This window comes from Alligator mississippiensis, chromosome 3 (genome assembly GCF_030867095.1).
Source record: "Alligator mississippiensis isolate rAllMis1 chromosome 3, rAllMis1, whole genome shotgun sequence".
NCBI classification, from domain to species: domain Eukaryota; kingdom Metazoa; phylum Chordata; order Crocodylia; family Alligatoridae; genus Alligator; species Alligator mississippiensis.
In genome coordinates this window covers 300643909-300664073 of record NC_081826.1, presented here as the reverse complement: position 1 = coordinate 300664073, position 20165 = coordinate 300643909, and the positions used below count along the sequence as shown (strand labels likewise).

Sequence of the window (20165 nt, the reverse complement as noted above, 5' to 3'; positions counted from 1 at the left end):
GCAGGTGTGTTGGCTGCACGAGGGCTCCCACTGCTGTGACCGCAGGTGACCGCTTGGCAGCGACGGAGGGAGTTTTGGGCAGAGAATGGGGAGATGGGGTTGTAGGAGTCCTGGTTATGTTAAGCCATAGCTATTTTAAGCTAAAGCTCTGAGCCGGCCTCACGAGCACTGAACGACCTGATAAGAAACAGAGAAGACAAAAGCGCAGTCCTGAGCGAAGAAGCTGATTCAAAGGAGGGAGCAGCAGAAGCAGCTGCTGAATAACCCGATAAGTGATGGAAAGGAAGAAGCCGGGATAAAAAGGACTGAAGGTGCCGGGTGCGAACTTGGCAAGAGGGACAAGTACAAGGGGGCGTCTTGATGGAGGGTAGATAAAAACTGCCATGAGACTAGGGCACTTAGGCTATAAATATCGGAGCCACGAGACCTGTTTTTTGCAGCGGCATCAGGGATAGTAGCTCGCATGTCCCCTTGCTGCCGGGCACGGGCTTGTGTGTCTGCATTGGGCTGATGGTTAAACACATCCACTCATCCAGGTGGCAACAAACTCCTGAGCTTTCACCACCAAACACGAATTTGAGCGGTTCTTTCTGCATCACCTCTGCAATCTGGGAGGGGGTTTGCTAGTGTCGGCCGTCCGAAACACGCAGACCCCAGCAGCCTGCACGCCAGGGAACACCAAGCATCCCTTGAGTGTACCCTGGTGCAGCCCGGAGTGCAGACAGCCAGGTTCTTCTAGCAAGCAAACCCTGCAAAAAGGGGGCAACTTCTCTCACACGGTCCAGCCGCTGCTGCCTGTTGGTGGGAAAACTCCCCCAAATAAAGCCAGGTGTGTCCTTAAGCAATGGGGAAGGCTAGTTTTGCAAACAGTATAGAAGGAAGGGGAGGACTTGACTGCGTGTGTGCATGTGCCAGTCGGTGTTCCAGCACATGTGCACATGTGTGTGGTCATGCATGGGAGCAGGTACGCAGGCATGGCGGGCCGGGCAGGGACTCGTGACTGTGGGCGTGCACACGCAATCAGGAGTGTATCTGTGCATGCACGTGCATATGCGTGTGTTGCTCAGGCCTGATCCAACCTGGAGATGGCTGCAGCAAATGGAGATGCTCTGCTCTTAGCCCCCCAAGAGCCAGCTCCCCCATTGCTTGCTGACATGTCCTGGGCCTGGGCGAACGTGCTTTGCTCCGTGCTGGAACGACAAGGCTGGGAATCAAAGGTCGAAAGATTTAGCTCCTTTGCCGGTGCTAGGCAGCTCTGCAGGATGCGATGAGTGAGGGATGGCGTGTATCTCGATGGGTATACCTATGCCAGGACCAGCCATCACTCCCTACCAGCCTCAGTGAGCAGCTTGTATGTCCGCCCTGGGGACTGCCCCCTGTCCTTATACCAGGCATGGCCAGGGCATCCCAGCAATCCCAGTATGCATCTCTATGCCCCCCAGTGCTCCCAACAAGTATCCCAGCACCAGCAGCGGCCATCAACCTTCAACCACCTTCAATATGCATCCTTATGTCCGCAGCGGGGATTGCCCTTCAGTGTCCCCAACATGTATGCCAATGCCAGCCGCTGCAAGCTGCACCTCCCGTGGCATCAGCCCTGGGCGAGATTCTTCCTCCCGGTCCTGGTTCTCAGTCCTGCTCTATGCCAAGTGCATCGGACCCTGCTGCAAGTCCTGTTTCACCCTCTGAGTGAAAGGAGGTTTAGTATAGACATTATTGACATCCCAGAGCAGTGGGGCTGGCAGGGAGCTGCAGAGATCCCTGCTGAGGCAGGATCAGCCCTGTGCAAACCAGCCCGGACACCTCCAGTGATGGAGAGTCCCCCCACCCCCTGGCATCTACCCCGCCGCCTCTCTGCTCCAACGGTGAAGAAGTGTTTCCTGATACGCAGACCTACGCCTGCTTTGCAGCAGCTTCCAGCGCTGCTCCATTCTGCTCTTTGCAGCAAGAGATAAAAGCTGCTTTCCTTCTTCTTTCTGGCAGCTGTTCAGGTATTTGAAGACTGCTCTCATGTCCCCTCTTTAGCACCTTTTCCACTTAAGCGCTTATCACCTGTGTCAGGGGCCTGTCTCCAGCAGCGGGAGGATGCTGCTGTCATTGAGGCCTGCTGCTGGGCTTATCTTTTTTTGTTGGTGCTCAAGGGGCTCTCCAGCGCTATCATGCCAACACACCTAGGCAACCTTGGCTAGGCTCATGCTGGGAGGGTGGAGGGATGGGAGTCACTTTGCAACTGCTGCCATTGCAGCACAGACTAATTGCAATGGGAAAAAAAGAGTGACAGCCAACAGGACGGACTAAGAGCTGGCCCCTGTCTGCCTCCCAAGCTCAGAGAAAGATCCAGTTCAGACAGCGACTTGTGTGACTGCATTTGACAACTCGCTGCCCCCTTGTCAGCATGCACAGTCCTGGCTGCAGGGTCGGACTGGGCGTCCGAGAGCTAGGCGGGGATGGGTGAATCGGGGTGACTTCTCATGCATTTGAAAGGGGGTGCCGCTCAGTTCACAGGTGTGATGGAGGGGGGTCCAAGAAGGCTGAAAACCAGTGTGCTATACCCTCAGCGTCGTCCCCTGACTCTGGTGAGTGGCAGGGCCAAGACGGACCCTGGCAGCCTGCTCCCTCCCTGCTACGGGCAGCTGGGGACCCAGCCCCGGTGCAGCCAGCTCCTGTGGGTACAGAGCAAGCCCTGTCACCGTTGGTGGTTTTTGGAGAGCCATGCGAGGAGCTGAGGGTCTCCGCTTCCCGTTTACAAGGTGGGATCTTTCCAGCTCTCCAGGCTATGGAGGAAAGCTTGAGCCGGTGCCCCTCCAAAGCCAGAAGCCAAATGGTGTCTCCTCCTTCCCCGAAGGATCGGTTGTCACATTTTCGTGGCCTTTTCCATCCATCCCCAGACTGCAGGTCCTGGCTTGCTGTTCCTGAACGCCGGTGACACCAATGAGTGACTCAATCCCTTGGGGAAAGGCATCTCTCTGCAGCAATAGTGTCTGGGCCAGACGCAGCTCAAGAAGGGCTATCTCCTTGTACCTCACTGATGTGTGTGTGTGTGCATGCACGTGTGTACAGATGTGTGCAGGCTCATGTGCCACGGCTCTCTACAAAGCTGCACCCAAAGGGCTTGGGTATCCGCTGTAAGGCTTCCCCATTGACTCGAGCTACAGGGGAAGGGGCTTCTGGACACTATAGTAAAGTCCTGGACCATGACATGGTGCCCTGTCTAAGGGCCTAATCCAGCTGGGCACTCAAAGCATGTGAACAGCATCACACGAGAGACTGGAAGGCATTTTGGGGCCAGTGAGTCCAGTGCCCTGAGCAACCAGCGACCCAGGGGACCCTCAAACTCACCACGGCAGCTCCTCACACCCACCTGCAAGATGCAAAACCCCGGGAACTCCCTTCAAGGCAAAAGTGAGAGGACTGAGGGCAGGGATAATGCCCCACTGCTGCCATAGCAGAGGGGCAACTGGCTGATATAGGTTCAATAGTTGCACTGCAGGGCCTGCCTCTGCTTCATGCCAGCATCTCTACATCCCATTCTCACCGAGGGTGCATGGCTGTGCCGTGGCCACCATGCCCCGTCCCTGGGCACTGCATGGAAACATACCCAGTCCTTCAGTGTGGTCAAGAGGCGAACACATGCAGTGGCAGGGGGTGCCTGCTTTCTTGCACACACGTGTGCTGGCAAGCCAACCGTATACCTGTGCGTGTGCATGTCTGCAGAGACGTGTGATCGCCTCCATGTGTGCTTGCTGGGAGATGGGATGTGCGAGCGCGGGGAGCGCTGCTGCTGTTGTGAGTTAGCTGGAGGAGCCTGTAAAACCAGAAACAGGCTATTAGCAATCCATTAGGAAAGAGTATCCAGTTCCAGCCTAGGTAATCCATTAGAAGAACATCTGAGCGCATTAGAAGCGCTCACTTGGGGCCAGGCCGGGGCCATAAAACAGAAGAGGAAACCATGCTAATCTGGCTTGAATTACCAACTTAAAAGCAGGAGGAAAAGAAAGGACGCCCTAAATATTTAATGTTTTCTATTTAGGAGACAGAACGTGAGATTCTGCCAAAAGCCGAGGATAAAAAACCTGTTTAGGCTACAAATATCCCATCGCGCTGTCCTGGCACCCGAGCGTGCCGGCTCCTCTTCCAGCAAAGGAGGAGCCTCGCCTGCTCCGGGGATGAGCTGTGCAGGGCGCGGCGAAGGGAGAGGCCGGCAGCTGGCAGCCCAGCTCTGCTGGCTTTGCCCGATGGGAAAGAGCCGCATCCAGCTCCCTCTGAGGTGCCACGGCGTGGCCCGGATCCCGGCGTGCATGCATGCATGTGCACGCTTTGGCAGAGGTGCAGCGGAGGCCACCAGGTCCTCCCTGGGGCAGTTGCTAAAGAAAAATGGTGCCTAGGTCTCAGTGGCCCGGGGCATGGCCAGGGATGAGGACTCTTCCTAGCCGGCCCTTTGTGGGGCTCCCGGGGCGGGCATCATCCTAATTGCTCTCTGAGACCCCGAGGACACCCCGTGTCCAGCACTGCAGCCACCAGTCTCGTCCCACCCCCCATGCCAAGACCTGGCGTGACTCGACTCCTGAATGCCGGCGGTGAATGAGTGGGATGCCCCTGCCCTCCGCAGCTCGCCGTGCACCTGATCCTGTCTGCGCTCATTTTGCTTGGCTGGCTGCTGAGAAGCAGGGCATGAGACGTGGGGAACGATAATGGGGATGGAGGGACGGATGGGGCATGGCAGTGGTGTTGTTTAGTTGAGGTTGGATCTCAGGAAACACTTCTTCCCTGTCGCAGCAAGGAGGTAGGGCAATAGGCACCCAGGGAAGGGGGGACTCTCCATCACTGGAGGTGTCAAGGAGAGGCTGGGCGGGATGATCTGGGTGCAGCGATGTCGGTGCTCTGCTATGGGGGTTTCCCAGGCTTCTGGGCTGAGCTGGTTGCCCCCTTCTCCCCTTTCTGATCCATGTGTCGGGGGTTTTGAAGCCTCCCACAGAGGCGCTGGGTGCTGCAGCCCAGGATGGGGATGGGACTGGGCTGTGCCAATGCTCCTGCTGGCACCAACCTGCAAGGTCCTGGCTAGAGGGTCTTGCCCCCACGCTCAGGGTCAGATCAACACTGCATTTGGGGCAGGAAGGGATTTTGCCCCCTGCTCAGACTGGTATGGACTGGGGTTTTTGCCTTCTTCTGCAGCAGGGGCACGGCCTCTGCCCGGGGTCTCTGCAGCAGCAAGACACTGGCAGCCGTGACGGTCTCCCTGCTTTCCCTGCAGCAGGGTTGGGGGTGATGCCTGGTGCTTTGTCAGCGTTGACAGTCATTTTGCAAAGACTTTACGTCCTGGATGTGTCTGAGCTGGTTTGCACAGGGCTGATCCTGCCTCAGGCCGAGGCTAGACTAGATGTGACCTCTGCAGATCCCTGTGGCTCTAGGACCTTATGTTGACTCTACGGTTCTCCAGCCGCCCCTGTACTGATGCCCAGATTGCTTGTGAGCAATGGCATTTGTGTGCCAGGCAATGAAGAGGGCAGCATGCAATGGTGCCACATAAGTGCATTGCGTCCAGCCTGCCCCATGCCACGTGGCATGGCCAAAGCAGCCTCTTCAGGAAGTCGGGACTTGCCAGGCCACTTATGTGTCCTGAGCACCTCTTAGACCAGGCTATGGCAACGGGGAAGTCTCCTGCCAGAAAGTCAGGCAAGGGCATGTCTTGGGCAGAGGCTTTTGCAGGGCACTGTGGTGGCAGCAAACAGGGATTGTTAACCATTTCCATGCTGCACCTTTGACAATGACTGCCCCCCACCATGACAGCATGCAGACCGAGCACAAGGAAAGGCCTCTACCTCGATCATTCAGTGGCTAAGGATGCTTTAAGGCCAATGAAACATCCGGCATTAGACAGCAGTTAATGGGGATGAGCTCATCACAGCCTGAAGAGGGGCAATGATGTGGAGCCCAGCCAGGCCTTTGCCACTCTGGGAGAGGGAGACTTCAGGGACAAATGCATTTGGCAGCAAACCTGTCCCAAGGGCTCCAGCCCAGTCCTGAAACAACCCCCGTAGCACAGCAGCCGGCCTGTGTGACCGGGGGAAGGTGTCCTGCGGCTCTATCCCTGCCTGCCCTGAAAGCAAGGATTGCATTAGCGGCTGTAAATGATTTCCCTGCTGAATAACTGCAAGTGATGCACAAACCAGACTGTCTGCCATCTCCTTGGCTCTGCGCACAGCCCAGTGCCCAGCCTGCTGCGCCTTATCCTGCAAATCTGGGCAGCCAGCCATCAAGCATATGACTCCCAAGCACCCCGTACCACGATCCCATGGATGCTAGCGACCAGGGGATTCACTTTATATTAGCAAGCAGTGCCTAAGAAAGATGTCACCTCACCAGCTGCCCCTGTACTGATGCCCAGAGAGCTAGTGAGTGCTGGGCGTGGAAGTGGGCAGCGTGCAATAGTGCCACACACGTGCACTACATCCAGCTTGCCCCATGCCACGTGACATGGGAGAAGCAGCCTCTTCAGGAAGCCAGGACTTGCCACGGCACTTATGTGATGGAGAGAAAGTGCTCACAACATGGTGGGTCTGGCTCAGCACCTCCATGCTTGGAAAGAAGTCGGTTGGAGAGACATACGGACGGGATGGTTTGGTCAGGAATGATCCTGCCAGGACTAGACACGACCTCGTCAGGTCCCTTCCAGCTTGACGTTCCCCCTGTCCTCTGATCTGATGACCTGGGGTTCAAAGAGCAATGCCAAGCCCCTCAAAGTGGCATCATGTTCCTGTAATGGCAATGCGCCATGCAGAATCCACTCCAGGACGCAGCGATGCTGCCTCCAGGGCTGCCTGAATCCCACGGTTTTGCGTTTGGCAGCAAACCACAATAAAGTTGAAAAAGAAAATTCAGGTGGGATCAATCTGAGATCGTTTTATCCCTGTTTTTCCCTTGCCAAAGTGCAAAGCAGAAACATGTCATTTTGGGCAGCACAGGACATGGCGTTCGACCCCAGACTCTGGATTTTCAGGTGCTCACATTGAAAGTCCAAAAAATGACAAGCAGTTGCAGTGGTAGCAACAAAAGCTTTCCCCCTGTGATTTAGGCCCATGTCGGGCACCCCAAGTCAATGCCTTACTCTGCTGGAGAGGTAGAGTGGGTTTAAACCCACCTTTTCCCACCCCGTAGGATAGTGTCCAGGACTCCAAGCTATGAGAGGTTGTGGCATGGCAAGTTCCCATCCTCTGTATGGAGAAGTTTCTTTGGGGTGTGAATATATTGCCAATAGGACTCTTAGGAAAGTTGGGCCAGAAGGGACCCCACAAGGGCACATCTGATCCAGCCCCCTGCTCAAGGCAGGATCAGCCCTGACCAAAGCATCCCAGCCACGGGTCTGCCCAGCCTGCATCTGAAAACGTCCAAGGATGGAGAGTCCCTGTTGCTCCTAGTCCCGTCCCCTGCAGCCACAGAGAAAAGCCCATCTCCATCCTCCTGTCATCGCCCTCAGGGGATTTGCAGATGGTGACCACATCTCCCCTCAGTCTTCTCTTCTCCAGGCTAAATAACCGTAGCTCTTTCATGTGACAGGATCTCAGCAAATCCACATCTTCCATGCACCCCCCTTGCAGCGCACCTCCAGCTGTGTACAGCTGGGGAGCTGAGGGACAGGGAAAAGAAGTGGCCGGCCCAAGAAGCCCACAGAGGAAGCCTCACACACAGGTCTCTTAAGTCCCAGAAAATGCCCCAGCCCCCGGAGCACCCTCCTTCTCTCCACGCATTGCCCAAATCTAGGGACTGCGTTGAACAGACTCCAGAAGCATGCAAAACTGCTCAGTCTCCTTTACTTTGGGTGCACAGGGTGCAAGCACCCAAACACCTGGACTCAGTGAGGGCTACTTGTCCATAGAGACAAGACAGGCAGAGCTGGGGACTAGTAGCCAGCTGGACTCTTCTTTAATCATCTTGAAGTTAATTAGGATTAAACGCCGTGGCGTGTACAAGCGCCCCTGGGCAGCACATCCATCCCATCCCAAACCAGTGCGGATGAAAGATGAGCTTGTCACTTAGGCAATTCCCCACATGAACCCACAGGACAGAGGTGGCTAAAATCCATTAATGTGTTCCCCCCAAAAGGGGTTTTGGAAAGCAAAGCGAAGCTGGTTTGCTACATGAGCACAGACCCGAGTTTCTTGAGAGCACAGGGCAGTGTCGCAGCCCAGAGGCAATTTTTATCTGTGTTTCTATGAAAACATTTCCAAAAGCAAAGGCAAAAATAAAAATCGGTTTCAATTTCTGGGTTTCATTTGCTGGATCCCCTCCCACTTCCCATTTCTCCCTGGTTTCTACTGGAAAAAATAAAAGGCAAAGAAAGAAAGCAGAAAAAATCCCCCTCTCCGATCAGAGCCCAACACGTGCTCTGTTTTTGACGCGACAAACCGAAATTTTCCATTTGAAACCAAATGAATGGTCAAGAATATTAGAGAACCGTGAGCTCCGCATGAATCTGCTCAGACTACTTCCCACGGGGCGAATTTCTACATTGCAGAGCATCACTCGAGTTGCTGTAACTGGCCTTCTGATAGCCAGCACCAGCAAAGATGGGGGCTGAACGGGCCAGAAAAACTAAAACTCACCTCTAAAGCCCATGCTTTATCTCCCTCACAGCTAGCAAAGCCCCTCAGCACTGCCAAGAACATCACTGACACCTTTTCTCTTTTGAAACAAAGCAAAAATATAAAGCAAACAGACGACCCTGTCACGGCGAGGACCACGTTCCCGACTGCAGCGCAAGCCACAGCCACGGGGCTGTGATCTCTGGCTCAAAAGGCGTCGCGGTGCAGCCCATTGAAATGCCACCCATTTACACCTCGTCGGCAAGTTTTATGGGGAATATATGCATGGAGAAGAGAGCTTGGGCCCCGTGTCAAAATGCAGCGAGCGAGGCCGTAGGATGCTACTTGGAGGGAGAGCGGGGCGGTGCTTTTGTTTCAGTTCACTCCACGGGACATAAAGGAGGCAATCAAATGCCTGTGTCTGTGCAGGTGGGCTACCAGGCAGGGATATCACTTTGGCAGCAATTAATTTTACTCTGGTGTTAACGAACGTTACTCTGGCACTAATGAACGTTACTCTGGCAGTCCCTTTGCAGGTCCTTCATGAGAGCCCCAGCTCCACCGGCTTCATGGCAGGTCAGGGATGGACTAGACCTCCCCAATACCAGCACCCTCCGGCCTTCCCGCCCCTCCTCGCCCCCGAGGGAAGGGAATGGAGACATCACTCACGTGCTGCCACTGGTCGAGGATGAGGGGCCGATACCGCAGGAAGAACTTGAGCGGGAAGGACTCTGGATCAGGCCACGAGGACGGGTTATTCCACCTCACCTCCAGCCGCCGGGGGCTGTAGGGCACTGGCTTGGCCACCACGTTCTCTGGAGGGTCGGGCTTTACTGGAACAAGACAGAAAGGTCATTGCAAAACCTGGCCATTGCCTAGCTCTTTAGCACTGCCTCGGGTCCAGCGTGGACAGAGCCAGCACACGGCAGCCCTGCCCAACAGAAACCAACCTCCCCGGTAGGTTTTGCCTCTTAGAAAATACAGGCGAATTCTGCAGCACATCAGGAGAGCTGCTAGCATCTCCCCCACCCTTTGTGGATGTATTACCATCTGTTTTATGAGGCCTAGAGCAAAGACGCAGAATAGCTGATGCTTTTTCCTGAACTGATTAGAAGTCCACCAGATACTACCGTGAAAAGAGACAGAGAGACTTCAAATCTGAGCACAGAGCGAGCTGGTCAGGTGGAGACAGGCATCCTTTCAAGTCTGTGCTGCAGCTCAAAGCCATCTGCGGTCTGTCCGGACCCACGTATGTCACGGCTATTTGGTGTTTGAGGTGCAATGTCGGGGGTGCATCTCAGCCCTTCTCCGGCTGCGAACAACCAGCCCAGCTGACATCTGGGCGTGAAGGAAATCATCGTGGCCGTGTTTCAGTCCAGACTTGGGTCATGGGGGCCAAAGCTTCCCTGGTGCATTGACAAGAGCTGGCCTCAGCGGGTGTAAATCCGAGTAAAAACTAAGTCAATAGGGATAAAGCACTTCAGAATGGGCTTCAAGGAGGGTTTAGACTAGGACGCAGGCTGGTGGTTGACACTTCCCCCTCCCAGGGCAACAGCATTGTCTTTCCTTTCCTCACCTCCCCTGCATCTCCCTCTCCAGCTTTAATTTGAGGGTGCAGGAATAAGTTGCCCCTCCACTTTGCAAGCAGCTGAGGTGAGGATTAACCAGCTTCTGCGTGCCGCATGCTTTGGGGCCGTCGCTGTACTGAAGCATTGATACAACCGGCGGTGGCTGTTCCTCAGGATCGCTAGCAGGGTGAGTCCTCGCTCCTTGTGCAAGATGACGAGGTGTGGGGACAGGTCTGTCTGAGGACTGTGCATCTTCTCATCTGCTTCCCTCAGGTCCATCCAAAGGCCAAGGCTGGGGCAAGAGCGTTATTATGCCAGCCACATCCGCCCCTGGCTGCTTTTTCATGTGCAGAAGGGATCGGCGGTAACGAGTGGGGCGTTAATTATTAAACAAGGGAGAAGCGCGGCTGGGGGGAGAAGCCGGCACCTTGCCATGTGTTCGGTCCGGGTGTTCATGCGAACACCGGGCTGGGGGGCTGCCAAGCCAGACGCACCGGGAACCTGGCAGGTGAAGACAACCAGGCGGCGCAGCGCGGCTGTCCTGAGCAGATGTGCGCTGCTGTCTGCACGCCAGCTTGGGCCCTCCCTTTGGGTTTTGCTGTCAGCTCCCAGGCTCAGAGGCCGGACGACTCATTTGGAAGCAGGATCTCGGCATCTGCTGATCGCAGCGCAGCCTTGCCAATAGGCACGGCCCGTCCGGAGGATGGCTTTGCGGTGCAGAACAGCCATGCATGTGCAATTCTCTGGTCTCAAGGCCCATGGAGGTCCATGCAAGGGAGCAAAGGAGAGAGGCTTCCCGGCTCTGTGCAAGCAAAGGCAGGTATGGAGAGGGGCTGAGAGGGGATTCGGAAGGGGTAGGGGGATCCCTCCATGCTCCATGCTGGAGCTCAGCTCTGAGCTGCCTCTGAACAGCGCCGGCTTCTCCCTTTGTAACCCCTCAATACTGCTCTGTTCCCCAGAGAGCCCAGCATCAGAGAGCAAGAAACCTCATTCAGTCGCACCCATGAGCTGGAAGATGAAGCTGAGGGATGACAGGACTTTCAAGGGACTTGCTGGGAAGGCAGACATCCAGGTTTGCAATGTAGTTTCTCTTCCAGGGAGCTGTGGCCAGCAGCAAGGGCATTTGCTGCTGGCAGCAGACTTGCTGGGGCTGAGATTCCTGAAAGAGGGGGAAGCCTATGTGCCGTTCATGACCACCTCTGTTCCAGGACTTTCATGGAGGAATTAAATGATACCCAACCTCTACCTCACTGCCTTCTCCTCCAAGGCCTCAAAACCTGCAACCGCACAATAGAGAGGGAGATGCTGCTAGTGCAACTTCTTCAGCATTAATCCTGGGAGACGGCAATAGTGGTGGTGCCAAACTCCATGGGGTAGGCAGGGGTGGTGTGAGACAAGGAGATGCAGGGCACAGGCCTGGCACAGCTGGCAGAGCAGAGATGCATGCAGAGTCCTGCTGACGTGCCACGGATCCCCTCAGCTCGAGGAGAAAAGCACCACACCGGCTGTCTCGCACTCGTGGCTTTGGAGGAAAGGAGAAGACAAGGTCTCCGTGAAGACAGGCACGTGCACCACAGGCGGTTCCCAGCCCGGCCACCACCCCCTTCCCGTCTCTCTGCTCAGTGCTGGCCTCATCTGGGGTTCAGACAGGGTTTTGCAGCATTCATGGAGCACGCCACCTGATACCCACGCGGGCACGACACGGGGGCTTTCCTTCTCCGGCCAGCACAGCTTTCCTTCCCCAGCTTTATCCCCCGGGGCATCGTGTGCAAATGCAGCCGCTTTCCAGGGTCACTTTCCCGGCACAGCCACCCCCTTTGGTAGCAATCCAGCCAGGAGGCCCGGTCCAGCCCCGCGCGATTTTCCCTCTGGGGGCTTTGCCTTTTATCAGCAAACGGCAGGGGGAGGATTTGTCGGGCCTGTGCAGTTCTGAGCTACTCCAGATGGCTGGTGTAATTCCTCCGCTCACTTTGAAACCCAGGGCTCGGGGTGGACTTCGGCTGCCATTAAAAGGGCCTTTGAGTCCAAACACATACGGCAAAGCATAAATCCAGCGCTGGCTCTGCGGACTTCGCGGATTTGGTTTGCAAAACAAAAAGCCTGTTGAGCTGAACAAATGCAGATGATTCCCAAATCCAGCTTAACATCAGGCCTGCGAGGAGCCCTGGGATGAAAGATGCTGGACTGGGTGAATGTGAGATATTATGACGGGGGGAAGCTTTCAAATGCTCCAGCTTCAATCCAGGCCCCGTGCAGGTGTTTCTCCTTTACTGCCCAAAACACTCAGGGCCAAGCTTGCTGTGGGTGTAACCCCTGGAGACAAACCCTACTCTCCTTTGTAACTCCGGAGTCACTCTGCTTTGCAGCTCGGATCCTGGGGTTAAAACGGAGGTGCGCAGGCACCGGATGGGCAGGGGGATGCATGCGTGAGCCCTCGAATGTATGCCGGCGGGACGCGGCCCCGTGACTTCAATAAGGCTGCACCAGGGATGAACTTGGCTCTCGGTGGGTGGAGCGAGAGCCCCGGCGCTAGCTCAAATATGAGCAGCTACGCCGGGTGGAACACATCCATCCATGTTGTCAGAGACTTGGTCACGAGCCGCTCACATATGGACCGGCCGCTTGCACTGAAGCATCGTCTCGTGCAAAATGGAGGTGGGGGGAAGGTCGCAGGGACAGCAGAGGCTTCTCGGAGGGGATCTCCCAGCTGCAAAAAGCAGCTGCAGCTCCCAGCCCATGGAAATCTCGGCGCCTTGTCGCGGCAAAAGCATCCTCAGCGGCTCTCGTGCAATTGGTGCTCTCAGCCCTGGAGCCGTTAGTCATTTCCCCTCCAAATCACTGAGACTTTAGTAATGCATGGCAGGGAAAGCAAGGGCTGCTTCAGCCACCTTCTCTACCCCGAATCGGAGGTTTTAAGGCCACAGGAGCCCTTCTTCCATGGGGCCACACAGCCCACTATCCACCCTTGGGCTGCCCTTGACTGCACAGGGTGTTGCACTGGGTTAAGCTCACCCGGAGGCTGTTAACCTGGTGTCACTGCTGTGTGCACGCTCTTGCAGGCTGGGCTGGGTTTAGTTTATGGTGCACAAGGTGGGTTTAAGTTAGTCTGAGCGAGAGCCACTTTTCTACCAAAATAAGTGTGCACATGGGGTGGGGGGTATGCTGGTATAGTTGCCGGGGTTCAAAACAGGCAGAGCTCCCCTGCGAAGAAGACATGTACTAAGAAAGGGAAAACTCGAGGATGACTGTTGGCCCTGGCAGTCTGCTAGCTGTTGAATTATCTCCCTGTGATTAAGACCTTTTAAAATCAGAGCATGCAATCCATTGGGAATTGTCTTTTATAGGACGTTTCTATTGCCCTGCTTCGTGTCCTCTGACAATGACGGGCTGGAGGTTGGGTTATCCCCCCTGGGTCTTCTGCACCGCACATTCCCCATGAAATCTCCAAAGGGAACGGCCAGTTTTAAGGTCCTTTTCCCATCCCAATAGTTGGCTGCTCCACACACCCTTGCCTAGGGGAGGGACCCTCCCTCCAGATCCCACCAGGGCTGCACAGAGTGATTGGATTAGCTCAGCGATTGGATTAGCAGCGATGGGATTAGCGACCTGATTGGATTACCTGCTGCTGTTCCAGCTGCTGCCTTGTTAATTTGAGCATCGGCAGCATCCGCGTTGCAGCCCAGGGCCCCTGACAGCCAGCTGGCCGGAGCTGAAAGCACCCACTCATCCTTTAGCTCAAGATTTTTGCATGTGGACAGGAGCTGGGCAGAGGCCAAGCTCAGGTCCCAGCTCAAGCTGATGCTGCAGCAAAGGCAAGCTTCAAGCAACCAGGTTAAAATGCAGCAATTCAATGGCGGGGTCTGCAATCCTCACCAGGCCTTTGCTTGGTTTATACGGGAACCTCCTGCCTGTTGCTTGAGGCCGGAGTGTGGAGAGCAATGCAAGCACTGACACAGAAACCAGTGGTTTCCTTAGGGGGCTGCAATGCATGGAAATGACCAGCATTTGCACTGCTTTGACCACCAAGATGACCATGTTCCTAGAGAGGAGGCTTCTGGTGAGAAAGCACTGGAGCTACCTGCATTCAGCTTCCAGCTCTGCTGCACACTTCCTACACACAATCACAGAAGCACGGAAAATGGGGGTTGGAAGGGACCTCCGGAGGTCATTTGCCTTGCCTCTCACATAATTCCCGGACCCACCCCTGGCTCAAAGCAGGACCAGCCCCAACTACATCATCCCAGCCAAGGCTTCGGCAAGCCATGACCTTGGGCAAGTCATTCGTCTTGACAGGACAAGGAGCAATGGGCTCAAGCTGCAGCAAGGGAGGTTGAGGTTGGATATTAGGAAAAAAATTGTCAGGAGGAGGGTGGTGAAGCGCTGGGCCAGGATCCCCAGAGAGGTGGTGCAGTCTCCATCCTTGGAGGTTTTGAGATCCCATCTTCACAAAGCCTAGTCTGGGATGATGTAGTTGGGGCTGGTCCTGCTTGGATGCAGGGGTTGGACTAGACGTGACTCCTGAGCTCCCGTCCACCCTCATTTTCTATCATTATATGTTCTCTCTTTCCCTCTCTCCATACACACGGCCTATTTTGGCCGTGAATCCCGCTCTCAGTCTGGATGCACGCAGCTCTCATCTCCGTGAGGTCTCTGGGAAGCGATGGTGATAATACCGGAGGTCGGTCCTCAAGAATAAGCAGAGGCTCAGTGGATACGAAAACACGGCTCACATCCATCCTGCCACAAGGAAGCATTCACGAGGCTTCGCTATCCTATCGATCGGGGTCCCGCGGGGATGCAATTCGCCACTGGCTTTCATCCTTTTCCAGCAGAAATGTGTCTGAACGGCAGGTTTCTTTGCAAGAAGCCTTGGGACAGCTCGTGCAAAAAAACCAAGTCACGTAAATCTTGGGCAGGCATATTGAAATCTCTTCCTCATCTCTCCTCGCCAGCCACGGAGCAGCAGCCGTTCCAGGTGACTTCGGGAACTCCTTGCAAGCCCCGAATACTGCTGAGGAACAGCTGAAGCCGTAAAAGCCTCCATTAGCTTGCAAATGGTGCAGAGGCAGCGGCCTGGTCGGTTCATATCGACCCTTTCAAATACTTTTCGGAGGCATTCAGCACAAATCCAAGCCCGTTTGCTGATAATTCCCAGGCAGAAAGAAAGGCAGAATGTAGCAAATAAATTACCCCTATAAACAGAGCAAAGCCCATTGTTACTGGCTCGATAGTCTCCGAAGCACTAAAGGAAGCACTGGAAACTATACAGGCCAAGTAAATGTCCCTCTGAGTAAATGCTCTCATTTCCAGCTTGCTGCATGGTGCGAATATCCTTCCCCCCCGATCCCTCCAGAAAGCTTCTGCTCTGTTCAGGCAAACTTCAGCTCAGCTTGCTCCCTCTCATCCCAGCCTGCCCCACAGCCATAACTCAGAAATGAAGCAGCCAGCCACGGTCAGCTGCTGAACAGAAAGTCACTCAGGAAAAAAAAAACGAGGTTTTGCAACAAATGGGGTTGGAAGGGACTGGACATTTAGTCCAGTCTCTGCCCCGGGGAAGGGGCAGTGCTGGCTGGATGCAAGGCAGCATCGCTGCCTCGATGGCTCTGGAAAGGGGCATGCCTTCCTGGTGGCTGCTATTCCCGGGCAGATCTTGGACCTTCAGCTAAGCAGTTCAAACAGGGCTGACCTGCCAGGGCAGCTTCATGCCCCGTGGGTTGCACGAGTGGTACCGGGTCTGTTCGTGGGCCCCATCCAGCACAACGGGGCTATATTGGTAGCCATGTGGCAACAGCCTGGGCCCAATCCACCTGCCCAGGGCTTGGAAATCTGCCACTGGGGGAGCAGGGGCAGGATGCATTGCCACCATTGCCCCACTGCCCGATTTCCAGACCCGCGAGTGCCCCGGGCTCCAGCAGGATGGAGGGTACCTGGGTATGCCAGTCCAGACCTGATGGGGAGCTCCGCGCCCCAGTCCAAACGGGGCCAATTGCCTTCCCTTCCCTTCCCTCAGGTTGCATCACAGAGTGGCGGCCGCTTTTGATATGCAGAATAATTAGCGCCATCAGGATACTGCATTTTTAATGAGCGCCTCTCCTTTTGATAGTCTGCCCAAAGCTCCCATTAGGACTGAGGTGGGATCTGGGGGTGGCAGTGGGGGGTGGCTGTTTGCGTTTCGTTTGCTTTGCAGAATGCAAACACCATCTGGCATCTGGTGGGAGCCCTGCTCCAGCGCCAGGGAGGCGCGGGGCTGCCAGGACAGACACCGGGCAGGGATGATCGAGGCGCAGCGATGTGGGGGTTACCCAGGCTTCTGGGCTGTGCTGGGTGCCCCCTTCCCCCCGTTTGCTCCATGTGTTGGGGGTTTTGAAACCTCCCGCAGAGGTGCTGGGCTGAGGTCCCGGGAGTAGTTGCTGGTACGTGCACAGGACAACGCCTGCTGCAAGCGTACCGCTTCCTCCCATCCCAGCCATGGCCCAGGCTGTACGGGAACGAACCCTGGACTCAGCCAAGAGATCAGGGCAAGTGACCCCCAAACAAGTGCCACCTGCAAGAAGCCCAGAGCCAGCACCTGAAGCCACAGGCAGCAGGTCCCATCCGCTCCAGCCCTCTGGGGCAAAAGCAAAAATTGCAGCTTCTGACTGGTTTGGCTCCTGGCTCTGACTCTTGGCATCCCCTGATTCCCGTTCCCTGCTCGCGATTCTGGTTTGAAGCCGGGCTCTGAGCCCTGCTTGTCTGACTTGAGCAAATCCAGTTGCGATCCTAGACCCTCTGAGCCCCTCAGGGAACTGGCCTGGACTACGTCCTGCTTTGGGTCAGTAACCCCTAAGCCAGACCACCCGTGCCCCGGTGCACGACACTAATGAGAAGAGCCTAATTAGCGCCTGACGGTGTTCAGGATGGGTCCCGCAGCCACTGAGCGCTACACGCCTTTTGCAGACGGGCCCCCCAAAAGAGTCATCCGAAAGCAGCAGCCTTGGGTGACCTGCCAGAGAACAGCGCTGGGTTATCTGGATCCCACGTCCTCCAGGCAAAGCCCTGGGACTCCTACCACAATGCTTGGCCTGCTCTTGGGTTTCCTCCCTTCTCCTCCAGGCCAAGTCAAAGTCAAGGTCGATGCGGACTTCCCGCACATGCCGCCTGGCTTGGAAAGTCTGCCTGGACGCTGCGGGCTGCAACGTGAAGCCACTGATTCAGGTCTTCAGCGGGCAGGGGGAATGGGTATTTCTCCCCTTTGGACTCTGTTCCAGCTGTCCCGCGGGGATGCAGATACAGCCAGGCCCATCTACTCCGGTATCCGGCCTCTGAGAGTAGCTGGCACCACCGGCTTGAGACCAAGAGAGCCTGGAAGAGCCTGCGCGAGAGGGATGTTTCCTTCTGATGCCCAGTCAATGGCAGTCAGCTTATGCCCAGCTTTATAGCTCCCACCCTCATCTCCTGCTCTCCTCTTCTGCATCCCTGCTTTGCATTGCTCTCTCCACTTGCAAAACTTCTTCAACCCCTTCTCTTTCTGCTCCCAGACCCCCTTGCCCCTCCGCACTCACACACCCAGCCCTCTGGGGCAAACAGCGCTGGTGCTGCCAGCACGTGGCACTTCCACGTCGCCCTCTTCCCAGCTCTTCTCTCTACCTGTATTAACCTTTGCAGAAGGCGTAATGCAAAGGACCGTTTCCAGGCAGGAGAGGGGGAGAAGGCAGCTCAGATCCCTGACGGCTGGTGGGTCAGGTTTGCAAACATCCTCCAGCCAGTCGTTCAGAACGGCAAGGCCGCAGCGGCTCCTCACAGCTGGCTGCTAATAACCGCTGCCGCGGGCCCGCGAGGGAGGCATCCGCCAAGGATATCAAAGGAATGCACCAGTCATTTTCCACTCAATTAGAGTTCGTCTTCCGAGCGGCCGGGGAAAGGATTTCCCGGAGGAGGATCCAGCACGCGGGGAGGGGGAGAGGAAGCTGGGCCCAGGGAGGAGAGGTCTTCCCGGGGGTCCTTCTGTTCAGATGAGCCCGATGGCTGGGTGGTCTAATAAGGAAACCAGTGACAGACCTCTTCCATGCTCTGCTGAGATTCGGTTCAAGTCAGGTCACAGGGAGCTGGGAAAACCGTCTTCTCGCCCCCCACCCCGTCCCGTGCGCATGGCCGAGCATCTGGCCCGAGGAAGAGCCGCTAACCTCAGCCTGCTTCTGCATTTGCCACTGGCTGTGTTTCCACCTGAATTTTCCGGGACCAAGATGCCCAACAGATCCACGTCAGCGGGGGCCTTAGTGTAGACAGCGCTCAGGCACTTTGACCTCCTAAGGAGGGATAGAGGATTGTGGCTTTGCCCAGCAGTGTTTGATTTTTTTTCTTTTAAATGAAATTAGCACCATCAGGGGGGCTTAATGCTAATTCAGCTCCCACCTAATCCCAGCAGAGATCCTGCCAGACACCGGTTCAGCAGGAGATGAGTCTGAGAGCTCGGGCTGCGTCCACGGGCCGGCTCACTGAGGTGCCGGTAGCTGCCGAGCCGGCGCATTGTTGAGCTGAGCGCAGGGGAACGACTCAGGGATTTACCCTGCTTTCCCGTCCCGAGCTCTGCACCGCTGCAGATGAGAGCTGTGCATACCTGAAGCTATGTCTATTAGGCTCAGCCTCCCGGTTGTGTGGACAGAGGGGTTCACTTGCGTGGTTTAACACGTGCTAATGCACAAGGAGCTGGCCAGGACTAGGGCAGCACTAGCCCTTCGAACTGACCAAAGCTAGAAAGGTCAAGCTTGAAATGCTGCCTTGGACTTCAACTACCGGAGGTGGTGCAGGCACTTTGTCTACATTACAGCTCCTAGCCATGGCACTGCCAGCAGGGAAGGGAGGTGACCAAGGCAGACCAGGCACAGCCGGATGGCAGAAGCAATCACAGTTAGGACTGGATGATTTACCTCTGCACTAAAGGGCAAGTGCCAAGTTGCACCAGCGTCTCCGAAACCCACCATGAAACACGCTCATCTATGCATCTTCCTGCAGCTGCAAAACCCTGGAAAGGCAAATTTCACAGCTTCTTAGACTGGGTGGCTCTTCAGAGCAGAAGCCAGCAGAAGGATGCACACGTCTTCCCAGAGATTCAGCTCTGTCCCGGCTCGTCTTATGTTGTGCTCTTCACTGCGTTATCAGAGCCCTTCCCGGCGGGACCTTAAACGTCCTGACTGAGCGCTGCCCCCACCGCTGAGGAGGCAGGACCTGGGCTTGTTTTGGAGACGATTGCATGATCTCCCAGGAATCACTGCTGGAGAAGGCAGATCCAAGACATGCCCTGCAGCGTTTCACTGGGCTGCTCTGCATCCTGACGTGCTACGTCCCAGCCCCAGAGCACGGAGCGCCTTGAAGACAAGGACCAAGACCTTGAACTTGCAGTGTGGTCTGAGCAGCGCACCTCAGGGCACGGCACATAGGTGTGGAAAAGGACTGGACAGAGAACGGGTCCCTGCGGGGGTCCCCCGCGAGGGGTCAGCAGTGGAGGTGGAGGTCCTCATTACTTCTCTTCCCACTGGGCAGGGACGATCAAGGCATAACATGCCTGTGCTCTACTTTGGGGATCTCCCAGGCTTGTAGGCTGTGCTGGTTGCGCCCTGCCACCCTCATCTCTTTCTTCTATATGTATCAGGGTGTTTTTGACCCTCCCCCGGGGCTGGGGCTGCGCTGGGACCAACTTTGCAGGGTCCTGGCTAGAGGGTCTTGCCCCTGCACTCAGGGTCAGACCTATGCTGCACTGGAGGCAGGAGGGGATTTTCCTCTTGCTCAGACTGGTCCATACTGGGGGATTTGCCTTCCTCTGTAGTGGGGGTATGGCCCTGCCTGGGGTCTCTGGAGCATCTTTGAACTACCTTCTATAAAAGCAGGATGTCAGCTGCTGCGGTCCCCCTGCTTTACCTACGGCAGGGTCGGGTGTGATGTCTGGTGCTGTGTCTGGGTTGTCGGTAGTTTCAGGTCCAGTTTACATGATGGATGTGTCCGGGCTGGTTTGCACAGGGCTGGTCCTGCCTGGATGTGAGCT

The 20165-nt window shown here is 55.9% G+C and overlaps 1 protein-coding gene across 4 annotated transcripts in view; it reads right to left on the bottom strand.

The window, feature by feature from the left end:
* Positions 1-20165, bottom strand: part of CNTFR (ciliary neurotrophic factor receptor) — a 293745-nt gene that overhangs the window by 16025 nt on the left and 257555 nt on the right. For all 4 annotated transcript variants that reach the window (XM_059725338.1, XM_059725336.1, XM_059725339.1 and 1 more), the window contains one exon: positions 9249-9412. In XM_059725338.1, coding sequence (XP_059581321.1) covers positions 9249-9412 — 164 coding nt within the window. The remainder of the gene's footprint in view (positions 1-9248; positions 9413-20165) is intronic.